At 30.4% G+C, this 13,764-nt stretch overlaps 4 protein-coding genes across 4 annotated transcripts; 1 reads left to right on the top strand and 3 right to left on the bottom strand.

Annotated features, from left to right (window-relative positions):
- Positions 1-33: 33 nt before the first annotated feature.
- Positions 34-716, bottom strand: PNEG_03067 (hypothetical protein; the record flags this gene model as incomplete). The annotated part of the gene is made up of 6 exons (XM_007876932.1): positions 34-97; positions 147-184; positions 228-356; positions 410-457; positions 505-554; positions 656-716. 6 exons carry the CDS (start codon positions 714-716, stop codon positions 34-36), a joined length of 390 nt encoding a protein of 129 aa, XP_007875123.1.
- A 422-nt stretch (positions 717-1,138) lies between these two features.
- PNEG_03066 (hypothetical protein) lies at positions 1,139-2,263 on the top strand (the record flags this gene model as incomplete). The annotated part of the gene is made up of 4 exons (XM_019757750.1): positions 1,139-1,266; positions 1,312-1,818; positions 1,865-2,105; positions 2,150-2,263. The coding sequence occupies 4 exons, from the start codon at positions 1,139-1,141 to the stop codon at positions 2,261-2,263; spliced, it is 990 nt and encodes a 329-aa protein (XP_019613290.1).
- A 950-nt stretch (positions 2,264-3,213) lies between these two features.
- On the bottom strand, positions 3,214-5,111 carry PNEG_03065 (hypothetical protein; the record flags this gene model as incomplete). The annotated part of the gene is made up of 8 exons (XM_007876930.1): positions 3,214-3,231; positions 3,275-3,307; positions 3,356-3,601; positions 3,645-3,980; positions 4,029-4,319; positions 4,364-4,603; positions 4,647-4,739; positions 4,785-5,111. 8 exons carry the CDS (start codon positions 5,109-5,111, stop codon positions 3,214-3,216), a joined length of 1,584 nt encoding a protein of 527 aa, XP_007875121.1.
- A 300-nt stretch (positions 5,112-5,411) lies between these two features.
- On the bottom strand, positions 5,412-13,712 carry PNEG_03064 (pre-mRNA-processing-splicing factor 8). Its single transcript, XM_007876929.1, has 21 exons — positions 13,505-13,712; positions 13,045-13,183; positions 12,563-12,998; positions 11,927-12,480; positions 11,439-11,877; positions 11,279-11,391; positions 11,076-11,224; positions 10,016-11,033; positions 9,573-9,972; positions 8,484-9,526; positions 8,266-8,438; positions 8,134-8,223; positions 8,063-8,089; positions 7,987-8,019; positions 7,453-7,938; positions 7,325-7,403; positions 7,013-7,280; positions 6,712-6,968; positions 5,864-6,669; positions 5,756-5,817; positions 5,412-5,710 (listed from the first exon to the last, which is right to left on the bottom strand). The coding sequence occupies exons 1-21, from the start codon at positions 13,694-13,696 to the stop codon at positions 5,452-5,454; spliced, it is 7,023 nt and encodes a 2,340-aa protein (XP_007875120.1). The 5' UTR covers positions 13,697-13,712; the 3' UTR covers positions 5,412-5,451.
- Between the last annotated feature and the right edge of the window lie 52 nt (positions 13,713-13,764).

Raw genomic sequence — 13,764 nt, 5'->3', positions numbered from 1 at the left:
TTAAAACTTAATATTTTAAATAATTAAAATCAATTATTTATTTTCAACTGCAATACATTCAATTTCAACGTCTACACTTCTTGGTAATTCACGAACACTATGTTTTATTACTTTTTTGATAGGAAAAGTTTTTAATAGTTAAATACGCAACACAACATCGTGCTGGACGATAAGAACCAAATACCTGCCATGTTATTAACTTGATCTATTTCTTATTTATATTTTACTTTTTCATATGTTTCGTTGAATTCTTTAAAATGACACATATCACTGAGAAAAACGGTTACTTTGACGACTTTTTCAAGACACGAATTCCCCGCCTCTAGAACATGACGAAGATTATCTAAACAGGCTTTCTGTATTATATTAAAATAATTGTTTAATATTATTAGAACGAAGTTAAATATACCGTTTGTTCTCCAATACTTGTCGTTACTAAGCAGCCATTTGCTAACGCCTAATAAAATTATATCACTTAAAAAAATATTAATAAATAATATTCACTGGCAATTGTCCTGAACAAAATATTAGTCCATTGGCCTTTATTGCTTGAGCTATATTTATATTAGTTTTCATTCATTTTTAACCGGATTTTTAAAAAAAAAAAAATATTATATTTATTAATTAATATTCTTTTCTCCTTTAATAAACATACAATATGGTCCAATAGCAGGAGGTGCGCAATCACTGTGAACAATTTCTAATGTTTTTGTCATTATTTAACTTTAAAAAAATTTTAACGTTAAATGATGTTTCTATAGAAACAGTTGGCGTGACAACGGATAGGTTCAACATGGTTATGAACGTCCAAGTTTTGATATTTTATTTATCTTTTTTTGTTGGGTTATTTTCTGTAAATAAGAAGGTTTCGGATAAGAATAGTGTATAATTAAGTTTTTATTTTATAGAAAAAGTGTTTTTACGGTTTGTAGTGTTTTTTTTTCAATTTTAACGGTCCAAAACTGAAAGAGATAGGGAAGATTAAAGATTGTGTATTTTTTTTCTAAAGAAGGGTATTTGTGGTAAATAGACTGTATTATTGGAAAGGGCGTCTTTGTTTTGACTGGTTTTTGTTTTTGAATTTGTTTTTTTTATCTATTAATGCCTGAAAAAAGTAGTCTTGAATAAATAGGTAGAGATGACGAAAAAAGCATGTAAAAGACATAATCAAGTCGATTTAACACGTCCATTTTGTTATTATTGTGAGAGAGATTTTGATGATCTTAAAGTTTTGACGGCGCATCAACGGGCAAAACATTTTAAATGGTATTTTTTTTTTCAATTTTTCGAAAATTTAGTATAATAAAGCAGTGCAAGATGCTCTAGAAAACTCAATACAGCATCTGGACTTGCAATTCATGTTGTCCAAGTACATAAGGAAACGATTAGTACAGTTGAAAATGCTATTCCAGGAAGAGATTCTATTGAGGTTGAGATTTATGGAATGGAAGGGATACCAGAAGATGTTATACATTCCCATTATAACCGTTTAATGTCAGGAGTTCAACACCGTGAAACGGTTCCTCAATTGGAGTCAAAAAGACAGAAAATAGAAACATATGTTGATGCGGCAGATATTCAAGCTAGATTAGCAGCTCACAAGGCAGCAATGCAACAGCAGAAACAAAATTCACATCATAATTCTGAGAATATGATTGATATTAAACCTTCTATATCTCCATCGGGAGAATCATCTCAACCAACTACAATTGATATACCTCATCAATCAGTTATGCCTTCTGTTTATGGAATTCCACCTCAATATCAAAATTTTTATCAGAAAAACACTTCAATATCAAGTAATACATATTATCCAATGTTGGGAAGTATTAATAATTATATTTCATAATAATTTTGTTCCTAGACAAAATCATACTGTACCAAATATGCCTCCAGCATTTATTAATACTCAAACATTAAATACTACATGTTCAGAAAATAACTTTGAAGAGTCGAATGCTTTGTCGAATTCCGACAAATCTTTTGCTTCTATGGATTCATTAACTACAAATACCTCTATCCCAAATGTTTCATCTATAAAAAAAACATCTACTCCACTTAAATCTAATCAAATATTAGTTTATGATGACAATGAAATGTCTCCTGTAGGTTATTGTATATACTCTAATAATGAATTAATAGCTATTAGGAAGAAAAAAAAGCATCTTTACCCCAATATAAATATGAATTTTTAGATGAAGGTGTAGAAACAATTGATACAAAAAACATTGCTCCGTTATTGGTAAATCTATCATATAATTAATATTAGGTATTGTTTAGATTAATCTAAGAATTTAAATGTTTTTATACAATTTCATTGAAACATATATGCATTTATTAAAAAATTATTTCTACATAAAATATGGCTTTTGATACATACTTTAATCATTAAAATTGATTAGAAGAACCAAAAAACGAAACAATTAGCTTTTGTAGAAAAATTGATAGATTTATTAACCCTTTATAAAACAATTTTTCTAAATTTAATATCTAAACAAGATCCTATTCATGTCATAAAATATGAATTTATTATTTCATTTAATATGATTGTATTTAATATAAACTATTAGAAAAAAGTGTTGAACTATACATTTAAATTTATTATATTAGTAACAAATAGCTAAATTCATCTTTTTAGTCCTCAAAGTTGTCTTGGTAATTTTAATTGTATCTCTTATAAACCAAATTTTAACAGCTATTTTTGCACCTGTACTTGCATTCTTTTTACTATCATATAAGACATATATTATCACAATATCCTATAGTCCTGTTCATGATTAAAAGCTTGACTGATGCAAAAATACGAACTAATTTAAAGAGTCTTTGCTAGGGTCTGTAGATGATTATAAAAGTTTGGACCATATTGCGAGAGATAAGAATGAAATACTTTTTAGATATCTGGTGAAAATGTCTATTAACAAATAATATTAGTAATTTCTACTGTTGATGTTATAAATTATTGTCTGTTTAATTTAATAAGAGGATTAAAAATTTTTTTTTCGAAAAAGCATCATAATATCTATGGATTTTTAATTTATTAGATGCATTGCCTCCATTTTTCAACAATGCCTTATTCAACGTCCAATAACTTCTTTTTCTAAATTCATTAACGGGTTTTGGTATCTGTATAAAATAAAACAAGTAGAGAACTTTTGGATAAAATACAAATGAATTTCCTAATCTTATAAAACTTCTAATTTATATATAAATGATTCATTTTCTATAAAAAACCTTAAATTATTAATTTAGATGCTTTTTTTAATAGGGAATATACCTTTTTAAATTGAAAACTTAAATGTAAAACTCCCTAATTTATACCAAATTATTTTTATATTAAAAATAATAAGGGAAAAACCTTATCAAAAGAACTTTTAAATCCTCTTTCTCGTTTAGCGCTATAATCCCAATCTTTATCAATAATACGAAAAGCAATATCTTCATAAGGAGGGCCAGCAATAAATCGAATTAAACATGTTTCATCTTCAGAAAATAAGTCTTGACCAGAATTCTTTTTTTTGTTTCTTTCAATTCTGTAAGTAGGAGCTTTTGTTTTATCGATAAGATCAGGATAGAAAATATTAAATTTATATCCTTGAATAACCTTACGAGATAAGAAATGAGAATTTAATATAGATAATAGTTACTTTTGGAGGCGGATTATTTGCATCATAATGTACTTGATTATATCTGTTCCAATCATATCCAGTTTGTACACGGTTAAAAAATTTAGGTTTTCGAGGTCGATAAGTATCTGCCCAGCTAGGTGTTGTTTGAATGATTTCTTCTTCAACGTTAAACAATTCTTCATCATCATTTTCTCCTTTTGAGGCTTCTCGTTCATATAAAACATTTGTTATCGTAGAAAACGAATCATCTGTAATATCATCGGTATTTGGCAAATTTTTTGAAATAGGTATGTCATTCTTAACCATTTTAATAGGAACAAAGCCGGAACGTAATATTCTATCTCGATCAGATATCTTAATTATAATTAATTTTTTTTATTTAAAAAGTTGAATTATTAATACCAATTGATCTTGATAAGCTGATTCATGAATTCGATATGATTTTTTATCTTCATATTCTAGTATAGATAAAGGTTCTGGATCCATTGTTTCTTGATAAATATCCGGTAATTCAGTTACTTGTGCAATAAAAGTTTTATCATCTTTTATAAAACAATAATTAGGGTCTAGTATTTTTTTATTATAAATATTTTTAAGTGCTTCTCTATCCATTCTTCCTTCATGTAATTGTTGATTTTTTAATGCTTCTCTTCGTTGATGAAGAATTTTTTTGTGTAATTCTTTTAATATAACCTATATATTAAATAAAAATCATAACATTCAAAAATAAAATATACTCTTGATTTCCAAACAATCAGACATTCTTTCATTTTTTCCCAATAATCCACGTCAATCAAGGTTTCTCCTTGAAGTTTCTCATCGATTTGAGCTCCTAATATTTCCAATTCTTCCTTTGTTTTTCCCTTTAAAAGACTATCTACTTGTGCTTCAATTGTTCGTGATAATCGAAATTCTCCATTATCATGTCCTTTCGACTTCAATTTTAATATTTGATCCCGCCTAATCACATCAATAGACTTTTTTTCATTAATATTTATATTTCTATCAAAGATTCCCCACCCTCCAAAATTCTATATTTTCTTCTTCTGTTTCCCATTTCAAATACTGATTTATTTCTTTTTCCAGTTCTTCTAAAGCTTCTAGATTTAATGTCTATTTTTACGTTTTAAAATACATTTTTTATTTTTCTCTTCTTACTTCCAAGAAAACTACAGGATCTTTCAATACCACTTCTGCATGTTCAGGCTGTTCTTCACAAAAATCTTCAGTTTTATCAATAATTCTTAAATGAACTGCTAAAATATCAATTGGTGTTTCTCGACCGTACTGAACACGTAATTCCGCCCTTTTTTTTGCTTGAGAAAGTATAAACTCCCCCTCTTTTGACTGCCATACAAGAATCTTCTTGTAATCTTCTGTTAATGGCCCATATGGTATACGTCTAATACGACCTATTGATTTAACACGCTTATTATTCGAATAGCTTGTTGTTGGAGATCTAGATCTTGACCGATGTTCCTTCATAGCATCCTTAAGTATATCCCTTTGTTTAAAAAAACTATGATTTAAAGCTCTGCTTTCATTAATACTTTTTTTAATGACGGTTTCGAGCTTCCGTAAAAAAAAAAACTTGATAATATTTTTAGATAAAATTCCTTTTATAATACTTTCTCATGAATCTTTCTCGTTTTACGGCCTATCTTTGCAATAGATATTTATGTTTTGTAGATTTTTTTGACTTAATAAATATTAATTCATTTTTTAAAATTTCTATTTGAAAATATTAAAACATATAAAATAATTAAATTATTAAAAATATAGACGTTAATAAAGATCAAACATATTGTATCATTAAGTATAATACTTAGGCAAATACATCAGTACGATCACCTAATAGTGTATCTTCATTTTCTAATTGCATCATCGAAGAAAAATGAGTTGTCCTATGTTGAGGACTATAAAAAGGAATGGGAACATCCAATTTCATATGATAAGTCGCCTTGTCTGAAAAGTTTGCGCCATTAAACGAATAATTCCATATATCATCTTCGGGTACAAGAAAAAAACCTACGATTCGGTCTGATAGTAATAATTGACATTTTTCAGCCATAGTAGGTACCCATCTAATATTTAAATCAGCAAAAATAAGAATAAGAATACATACATACCCTTGAGGATTACCACTTGTCATATCTTTATTTTTTGCACCAAACTCATATCCAGATGAAGTCTAAATCGTTTATTAAATTTTATTGACAAATATATAGGTAAATTACCAAGCAATATGCAGCTAAAGAAACGGAGCCGGGTGTAAAACTGACAGTCATTGTGATTGTTTTAGAATCCCATTCTTTATGTTCTGCCATGATTCTTGAATGTATGGTCAAGTCATTAGGGGATAAATGTGGCATTTCGTGAGATTGTGTATGAACCCAACCCAAAGGTTCTAAATCATCAAGAAGAAACTCATGTTTCGGAAGTTTATGTGGTAATTGAACGCCTGCATTACTCCCGAGTTGCGGGACAATAGCAATACACTTTATTTCTTTAACTTCAGCATTATCTGAAGGAGAAGCGCCATATAAGAAACCCGCGACCTGAGTATATAAGTCTGATATGATTATAAATTTTTTTAAAATATTCATAGGTATAATATATGTATATTGTTCTTGATCCTGAATATCATCTGAAGATATATATATACGATTCGTTCTTAAATGAAGATTAGTTGTTGATATAGCACGTATCCTCCATTCTGTTTTTGATGAAAAGGTTTGGGCTTCATAATTTGACGTATTAACAACGATGATTTCATCGCCATGAATGTTTGTTGTTTTTGTAGTTCTTGCTGTTAATTGACTTTGTTCTTGCTGAGATTTTTCGATTTCCGTGATTTGTTGCCTTTGTATAGATGGTGCACTTATTTCCATACCTAATATAATATCTCTAACCTCAGAAGATGTAAGGCTTGCCACATTAACATTATTCTTTTTTCCATAATCACCCAATATCAAATCTCTTAGGGCCAACTCAACATCTATCCATTGCTGATCTGTTAATGTAGGCCATATTTTATGAGTTTCTATGAATTATTAGATTTTATTTAACAAAAAAAAAAAAATACCTGTAATAATTTCTTTTGATGGACGAAGAATCATTTTAGTTTTATCCATATTCACATGAAGTGCTCTAAGAATTAAAACTAATCTTGAGAATGCAGTATAAGATGATATTGTTTGAAGCCAGTCATCATAAAGATTCATTAAAACCATTTGAGGACCTGTAGCCTTTAAAATCATATCACCTAATTTTTCTACTTTTAAAGCTGCTTGAAAGGGAAGTTGAAGTTCGCTTCCTTTCACAATAATATTTGGAAAATCTCTAATTTTATTAAACAATGGTAGAAATTAAATTAAATCTCCTACAGTAGATGAACTTCTAAAGGATCAAGCATACCCTTACGTGTAACGACAATTTGCTTCGGCTGTTCTTCAACTGGGAGTGATCTAATTAACGCGGCAACTTCTTCTGCTGTTTTCCATTTTGCCAATTGTCCAAGACGTTTTTGTCCAGCCCATACTGATGTATGGATAATTTTCAGAAATAATTGACCTGATCTAGGATTAAAAATAAATATTGCGCCATTAATCGGTTTTGTCGTTAAATTTCCTTCGAATGTTTTATGAATCGTTACTAGTAAATTAAGTATATATTTAGAAATAAATTAATTATTTTACCTCGATATACATTAGTGTCATCTACGAACCAAATAATTTGATTGCTGAAAAGTTCAGAATAATTTTGGGAATTCAGATACTATTAGCATATCAGATAATAAATTCTTGAGAATGTAAAGATTATATACAGGCTCAGTAGGCTCAGAAGAATAAAGCTGAAGACCTTTTCGAATACGTTCTCTTAAAACATAAAGAGCAGGATTAACTTTCATAATTTTTGCCATAGCCTGTTGAATTAACGGTTTTAGACCGGGAAAAAAGTTGCCATATGCACTGTGTAAATTATAAGCTAAATCGACGCCTATCATTAACCCTGTAGGAGAAGGGTATATTGACTGGGAATCTGTGGTGTAATCCAAAAATTTTGCCCTAGTATATCGTTCTATATCATGAGAATCAAAATCTCCAAAACGAAGTTGTATATCGAGCCAAAATTTATTTGTGGTTGTTCCATCTAGTACATCTTTGCTATCATTGAGTAAAGATGGCCTAGAAACATTCCATTTATAAGTAGCAAACAATAAAATATCTGCACATGAGCTATTCATTTTATACGATTTTCTAGGATGAATTGTTTCTTTTTGAACAGTTTCTATTTGAAGAGTTTCGAGTTCCTAATTTTTTTTTAATTTTAAAATTTAGTATAAAAATTATAATATTACCTGGTCAAAAACTTGACATAAATCAATAACAATCTAGAATCTTTAGTTAAATCAGATGTGTTAAATTGATACATACACTTTCATGGATTTTTTGCCATAAATGCTTAAAAATATTAATTATAAATTTATGACTTTTATAAAACTTACAGAACGAAAAATCTGAATTAAAGAAATTTTTAAAGTAGGTATTTTGCCATGCATATAAATACCAGTTAAATCAAGTTGTACCTGAAATCCCTAAAAAAATAAATAGCTATTATGTGTATATATGTAACATACAACATATACGTTTGCTCTATTTATTGTAGGAGACCACCATAAAGTAAACCGACGGTTTGGGATTTGGTTTAGACCGGATCTTTGAGCATTGGTTAATTTTTTATATTTCATTGATTCTTCAAATCCAGAAGCTTTTTCCCAAAACAATCCTTCCCATGAAGGGAATCCAGTGGCTATTAGAATATTTAGTAAATAACTTATCAAAAAAAATATTATACCTTTAAACATAGTATGTTCTAAAATACCTTCGACTCCTCCTAGTGCTTGAATAACATCTGTTCGATAATTATTTAATTGCCATAATTTTCCATCATGCCGTTGACTTGTCCACCAAAATGGATTATTTTTGAGTAATTGGTATTGCTTAAAATCTGTTCTAACCCTCCATCCTTTATCATAACTTAAAGTATGTCTATCTTTTTGAAATAATGTATTTATTCTAGGAATACCTTTATCCCATGAATCTTCTAAATCTTCCAAGGTTAACCGCCTATTTTGCTGAATTGCCTCCTGTCTCTTCATAGCATATTCAGACCACACTCTTTGAGAATCTATAAATTCGGATTCCCATGTAATAATATATCTATAAAGAGCGGGAATCATTTGATCTTCTTCATGAGACATGCCTGATCTAAAATGAGTAATTCCTGCTTCTGTTTGTTTTGACCATCTAAGATCACTTTGAGGAATTAAAATATGACCCATAGAAAGCATTCCAAGGCCACCAAGTTCTTTAGGAGAATAGAAAACAGCAGGAGGAAATCTTGATGGCATTTTTGAATTTAATCCAATTTTCACCCGGGTTTGAATCTTAGTTTCGCACTTTACTAATAAATCCAAAAGTTCCGGAGTTGATACAACTGCTTCGCGGTAATATGTAAGAAGAGCTATTAATGCGGTATTCCATTTATTTGTTATTTTTGTGAATGTTGTTGATCCAGATGACATTAAAATTTGACGTATGCGATTATTAAATTTCGCCATATCGTCTTTTGTTACACGAAGAAATGCTTGAGCAGTGCGTTCTTTTGTTTGTTCATTGACTAAATTCCAAACACCGTCCTTTAGTGTAAACTCTTCCGTTGCACTTCTTATTTTAGGTAATATTCTAACTTCAAAACCACACATTGAAAAAAGTAAATTAGGATTATCTTTACTATAAACGCCAACGAATGAATCACTCCATTCGATCGTTGTTAAAGATCTAGGAATATGATTTTTAACATCCCAAAATACTGCTCTGGCTAGATGAACATCATGTCTAAAACAAATGAGTAAATTATTTTTAGATAAAATGGAGAGAAAACCTCATTAGCCTCATACGACAATCCCTAGGCCAGACACGTTTATTATTAAAACCTACTATACTTTCATTATTTGGATCAGGTTGTTCAGTTAAAAATCTTTGAATTAAATCACGAGCTTCGTCTGCAGTAAATCTAAAAAATATATGTATTTTATCTATATAACGTGAATATAATCGTATGGGATGTAGAATTTCAGTTGCAATATCACGATATTGCAAGAAATCATTAGGCATTTGAGGAGGACCAGCCATTTCACTCGCACGATGTAAGCCTAAGATTAAAAGATCAATGATTAATCCATAATATTGAAATACGAATGATGAGAATTGAAGCCCGCGAATTAATCCGTATAAATTAATATGATTCATATCTTTATATGTAAGATTAATGTTATTTTTTCCTATTTCTGATTAAAAATTTTAATAAATTATAAATATGATTACCAGATATATAATCAGCAATATTCGAATCAACAACTAATCGTAATAAACGATTTAATAACGTAATATCAATTTTTTCATAAACCCTACTTAATGAAGTTTCTAATATAACGTTACATTGTCCTTGATCCGTTTCCCAAACTTCTGATAAGTTATTAATTCCTTGACACCACTTATACACCAATAAAGGAGGAGGCTCTGAATCAGAAGGTTTAATCCATGATGGAAATAAATGTCTTTTATCTGCTTCGTACCATAAATATTGATCTAAATATGCATCTGTGATTTTTTCCATAGGTTCTACATCATACACAGGTATCAAATATGAATATTGATCCATGAATTCGATACCGCATTCTTTAAATGCTCTTTGTGTCAATAAAAATCTTTTACAACGTGAAAGGCATTCATGAGGATTATCATATGCTTGTTCGATTAATATCAATTCTTCTCTCTGATTTTGATTTAAACGACCCTTAACGCTATATGCTTCTTTTAATCTTTCCAATGCAAGAACCAAGAGTTTTGTATCATGTTTATATGATAAAGGAGGAAATGGAATAGGGCTGAATTTTCTACTTTCTAACCAATGAACTGTAGCAGTATAAATGGCAACCGCTTCTTCTGCTGTGACATAAGGTCCATCTTTTAAATAGTTATGTTGTCTTTCTTGTTCCGCTTTTAACCACAACCTTGTTAAACGTCCAAGGTTCTTTTTTGCAACAGTTTTATCAACCGTAGCACCTCTTCGAATACGTTCTCGATTATAATGAGCAACAGAGATCCACCAATCAGCTTTTGCTTTAACATATCTTAAAATAATTTGTTCAATTGGAGCAGGCAATCCAGGAACCCTCCAAGGAATATTGGCTTTAAAACATCTCCATGCTTCTGATAAATGTTGTAAAATGGTCTTTGATTTATTCGCTTTGATTCCCTGAGGCATTTGATCAAGAATATTATGCATAACTGCTGCACGCAATTCTAAGTCAAAATGTGATTCTACACGTTGTTTCGTTATCTAAATTTATCAGTTTGTAAAAAGGACAGGATTGAATTATACCGTTTTTGCAATTCCTTTTGAATGACGTCCTTCGAATTGTCGAGCAAGAAGATTTCCGAGCCATCTTTCAAGCAAAGGTACAATGCCTCTCATGAAAAAAAGCCAAACTCTCCATGACGGTGCCCAAAATCCACATCCAGGCCCTTTGCCTAAATTTTAATGTTTTAATTTATTTAATTAGAAAAATGATAGAAAGTTTTTACCTACTGGGCCCGTATTAAATCGGTAATATATCAGATGTTTTAAATCTTTACAGGTTCGAATTTGACGCATAAGTCTATACTTATACCGATACATACCCGTTAATTGGCCAATACTAACTCAAATGTTAGTGTATTAGTTTTGATGAGAATCTTGAAATACTGATTAAAGCAGTAATGAATTCCATCTGCAAGTTGAAATGCATCGATATTGCCCAAACGGTATTGAACATGAGAATCTACAAGTAATTTCATAAGCCGTAAGATTTCACGCATTAAATGAAATGCATTTCCGAATCTAGATTTCTTCCTTTCCTTCGTTGTCAATGTTTTTACAGGTTTTAGATTAAAATTCATGTCTAAATGTAAGTAATTCAAATTTTTACGATGAATCAAAAGATTTAACATATTATAGCCTTGACGAATAACTTGAAGTCCTGCTTCGACCCAATCAATCGTTGTTGTTTGGAAGAATTTCGTATTTTTCAATTGTCGAAATAAATCCTTTTTTAAATGGGATTTTGGCGGTTTTGTATGAAGCGCATTTAAAACGTAATTTTTTAATAATTTTTGATATGATACTCTAACCTTAACGGGTTGTCCTAGGAATTATACGTAAGCTTATCCAATCATCACTAAAATGAGCCTTACCCGGAGGACAATATTCTAAGTACCATTGTTTCACTAATGGAACGTCTTCTGCCCTAATCATTCTTCCCGTTCTTTTATTGAATGGATGTGGCGCCCACCAAAGTGCAATTGCCATAGATGTATTTTCCGTATATAATGGTACATCATTAAGAAATGATTCTAGATTTTCTGGTAATCTAAACGTGTCTACTTCTTCCCCTTGAAAAATATTATCTTCATGTAATCCTATCGGTAGAGATTCGATAAATGACCTCATAGAAATAGGATTAATAATTGGATCATAATAAAATGTTGGCAAATCTGGATCTTCTGTTCGAATATAGGTCGTTGATGGCTCATGATATATCGATAACCTCACGGATCTGGGATACGAATTATACAAGTATGGAAATGCCACTTTATATTCTGTACGTATTTGGTGTCGTATAATTAATTTATAAATATCATTAAACTCATTCCAATCCTCATCCATGTCTAATGTATCTTTATGTAATGGTTCAAATTTGGGACCTCCTGGAATCGCCATATTTAAACTTTTCGACGTAATCCAAGAGCTATACATCATTCATTAGCCTCTTTTTTTTATTTATATTTTTATAAGAGTCTTTTAGAGATTTCTCTTTTATATATTCTTACTTGAGATTAAAAAGATAAAAGTAATTCTGATCCGTTAAATCCGATAAAAGCTGATGTGCTAACCGATATAATGTAGACATTTGTGCAAGATTTAGATTCCATCGTTTATATGTTGGTCCGTTCACATGAACCGTATCAAGCAATGCCTTATGTTCATAAAACCATTCATTAACTGCTCCATCCTCTTTTGGATCTAATTCCATTTGAATAGCTTCAAGAGGTTCTACATCTGCAATATTCTCTCCATAATCTATTACTGGTTCTTCGTCATCAAAAGGAGGTAATCTTAACCGTTTAAAATGACGTCTATCCCTTTTTTCCCGTCGCATCATAATCCACATCGTACCCCATTGTGCAATGAAATGTGGTTCAATTACCCTGGGAATCTCATTAACAAAGGTAATTGCGCCTGTAATATGATAAAGCACGGGTACATCTATAAAAACTCAATATTTCCTCATTCAAACAAACAAAAATTCTACATTTCACTTCCATCCAAGGCATTGGCATATTTTCCATCAGCTTTAGTACTGCATGTGGCATATATTTTAGAGCTCCAAGATATGAGCGTTTATCATGACGAAATTTCTTGCTGCTCATATCTCCATGATCTTTGATGATCTAGATAAGGTGAGATCATGAAAGAAGAGTCTATTGGGAATGAAATGAGAGGCATAAAATAGGCATATATGCGGGCTGTATACGTACTATATGCGTGCTATATCTGTGTTATATGCGTCTATATGCCGTACTATATGCTGACCATATTCGAATAATATTATGCATATATCTGTATACCACATACTACGCATACAACACATATATAATATACATAAATAGCCTATACTGGCTATATTACGGAATATATCCCTATATACTGCGCATATACCCATAAACTTCACTTCTCATCATTCCCCTCAACACTTTTCCCTTCATCCATACCTTCCTCAGATGTTCTGCTGGCAGCTCTGCTTTCTGTGTTTCAATATATCCCAGTTTCTTTTTTTCTTCAAACCGATGTCGTTGACTTTGTCTCCATTTACGTGCCTTTTCATCCAACTGTATCTGAATGGGATCTTTTATCTTCATTTCCATTCCATTTACTGCTCCTCTAAAGCCCGGTGGCAGCGACATTTTGGTGAAAAATAAAGGATTAGAATTTGAGATTTGAAAAAAAGCTTTTATAAAAGCGTTTCCTGGAC

This window comes from Pneumocystis murina (genome assembly GCF_000349005.2).
Source record: "Pneumocystis murina B123 chromosome Unknown supercont1.15, whole genome shotgun sequence".
Taxonomy (NCBI): Eukaryota; Fungi; Ascomycota; class Pneumocystomycetes; order Pneumocystales; family Pneumocystaceae; genus Pneumocystis; species Pneumocystis murina.
Note: the sequence above shows the minus strand (reverse complement) of the source record. Positions and strands in the feature narration are given on the sequence as shown.

Excerpts from the sequence above, each read along its gene's own strand:
- PNEG_03064 (XM_007876929.1), bottom strand. The coding sequence starts at position 13,696 with ATGTCGCTGCCACCGGGCTTTAGAGGAGCAGTAAATGGAATGGAAATG. Across the intron at positions 11,034-11,075 it reads CAAAAGGAATTGCAAAAACG|ATAACGAAACAACGTGTAGA; the intron begins GTATAATTCAAT and ends TGATAAATTTAG. Across the intron at positions 5,818-5,863 it reads CTTTAGCTGCATATTGCTTG|ACTTCATCTGGATATGAGTT; the intron begins GTAATTTACCTA and ends TAAACGATTTAG.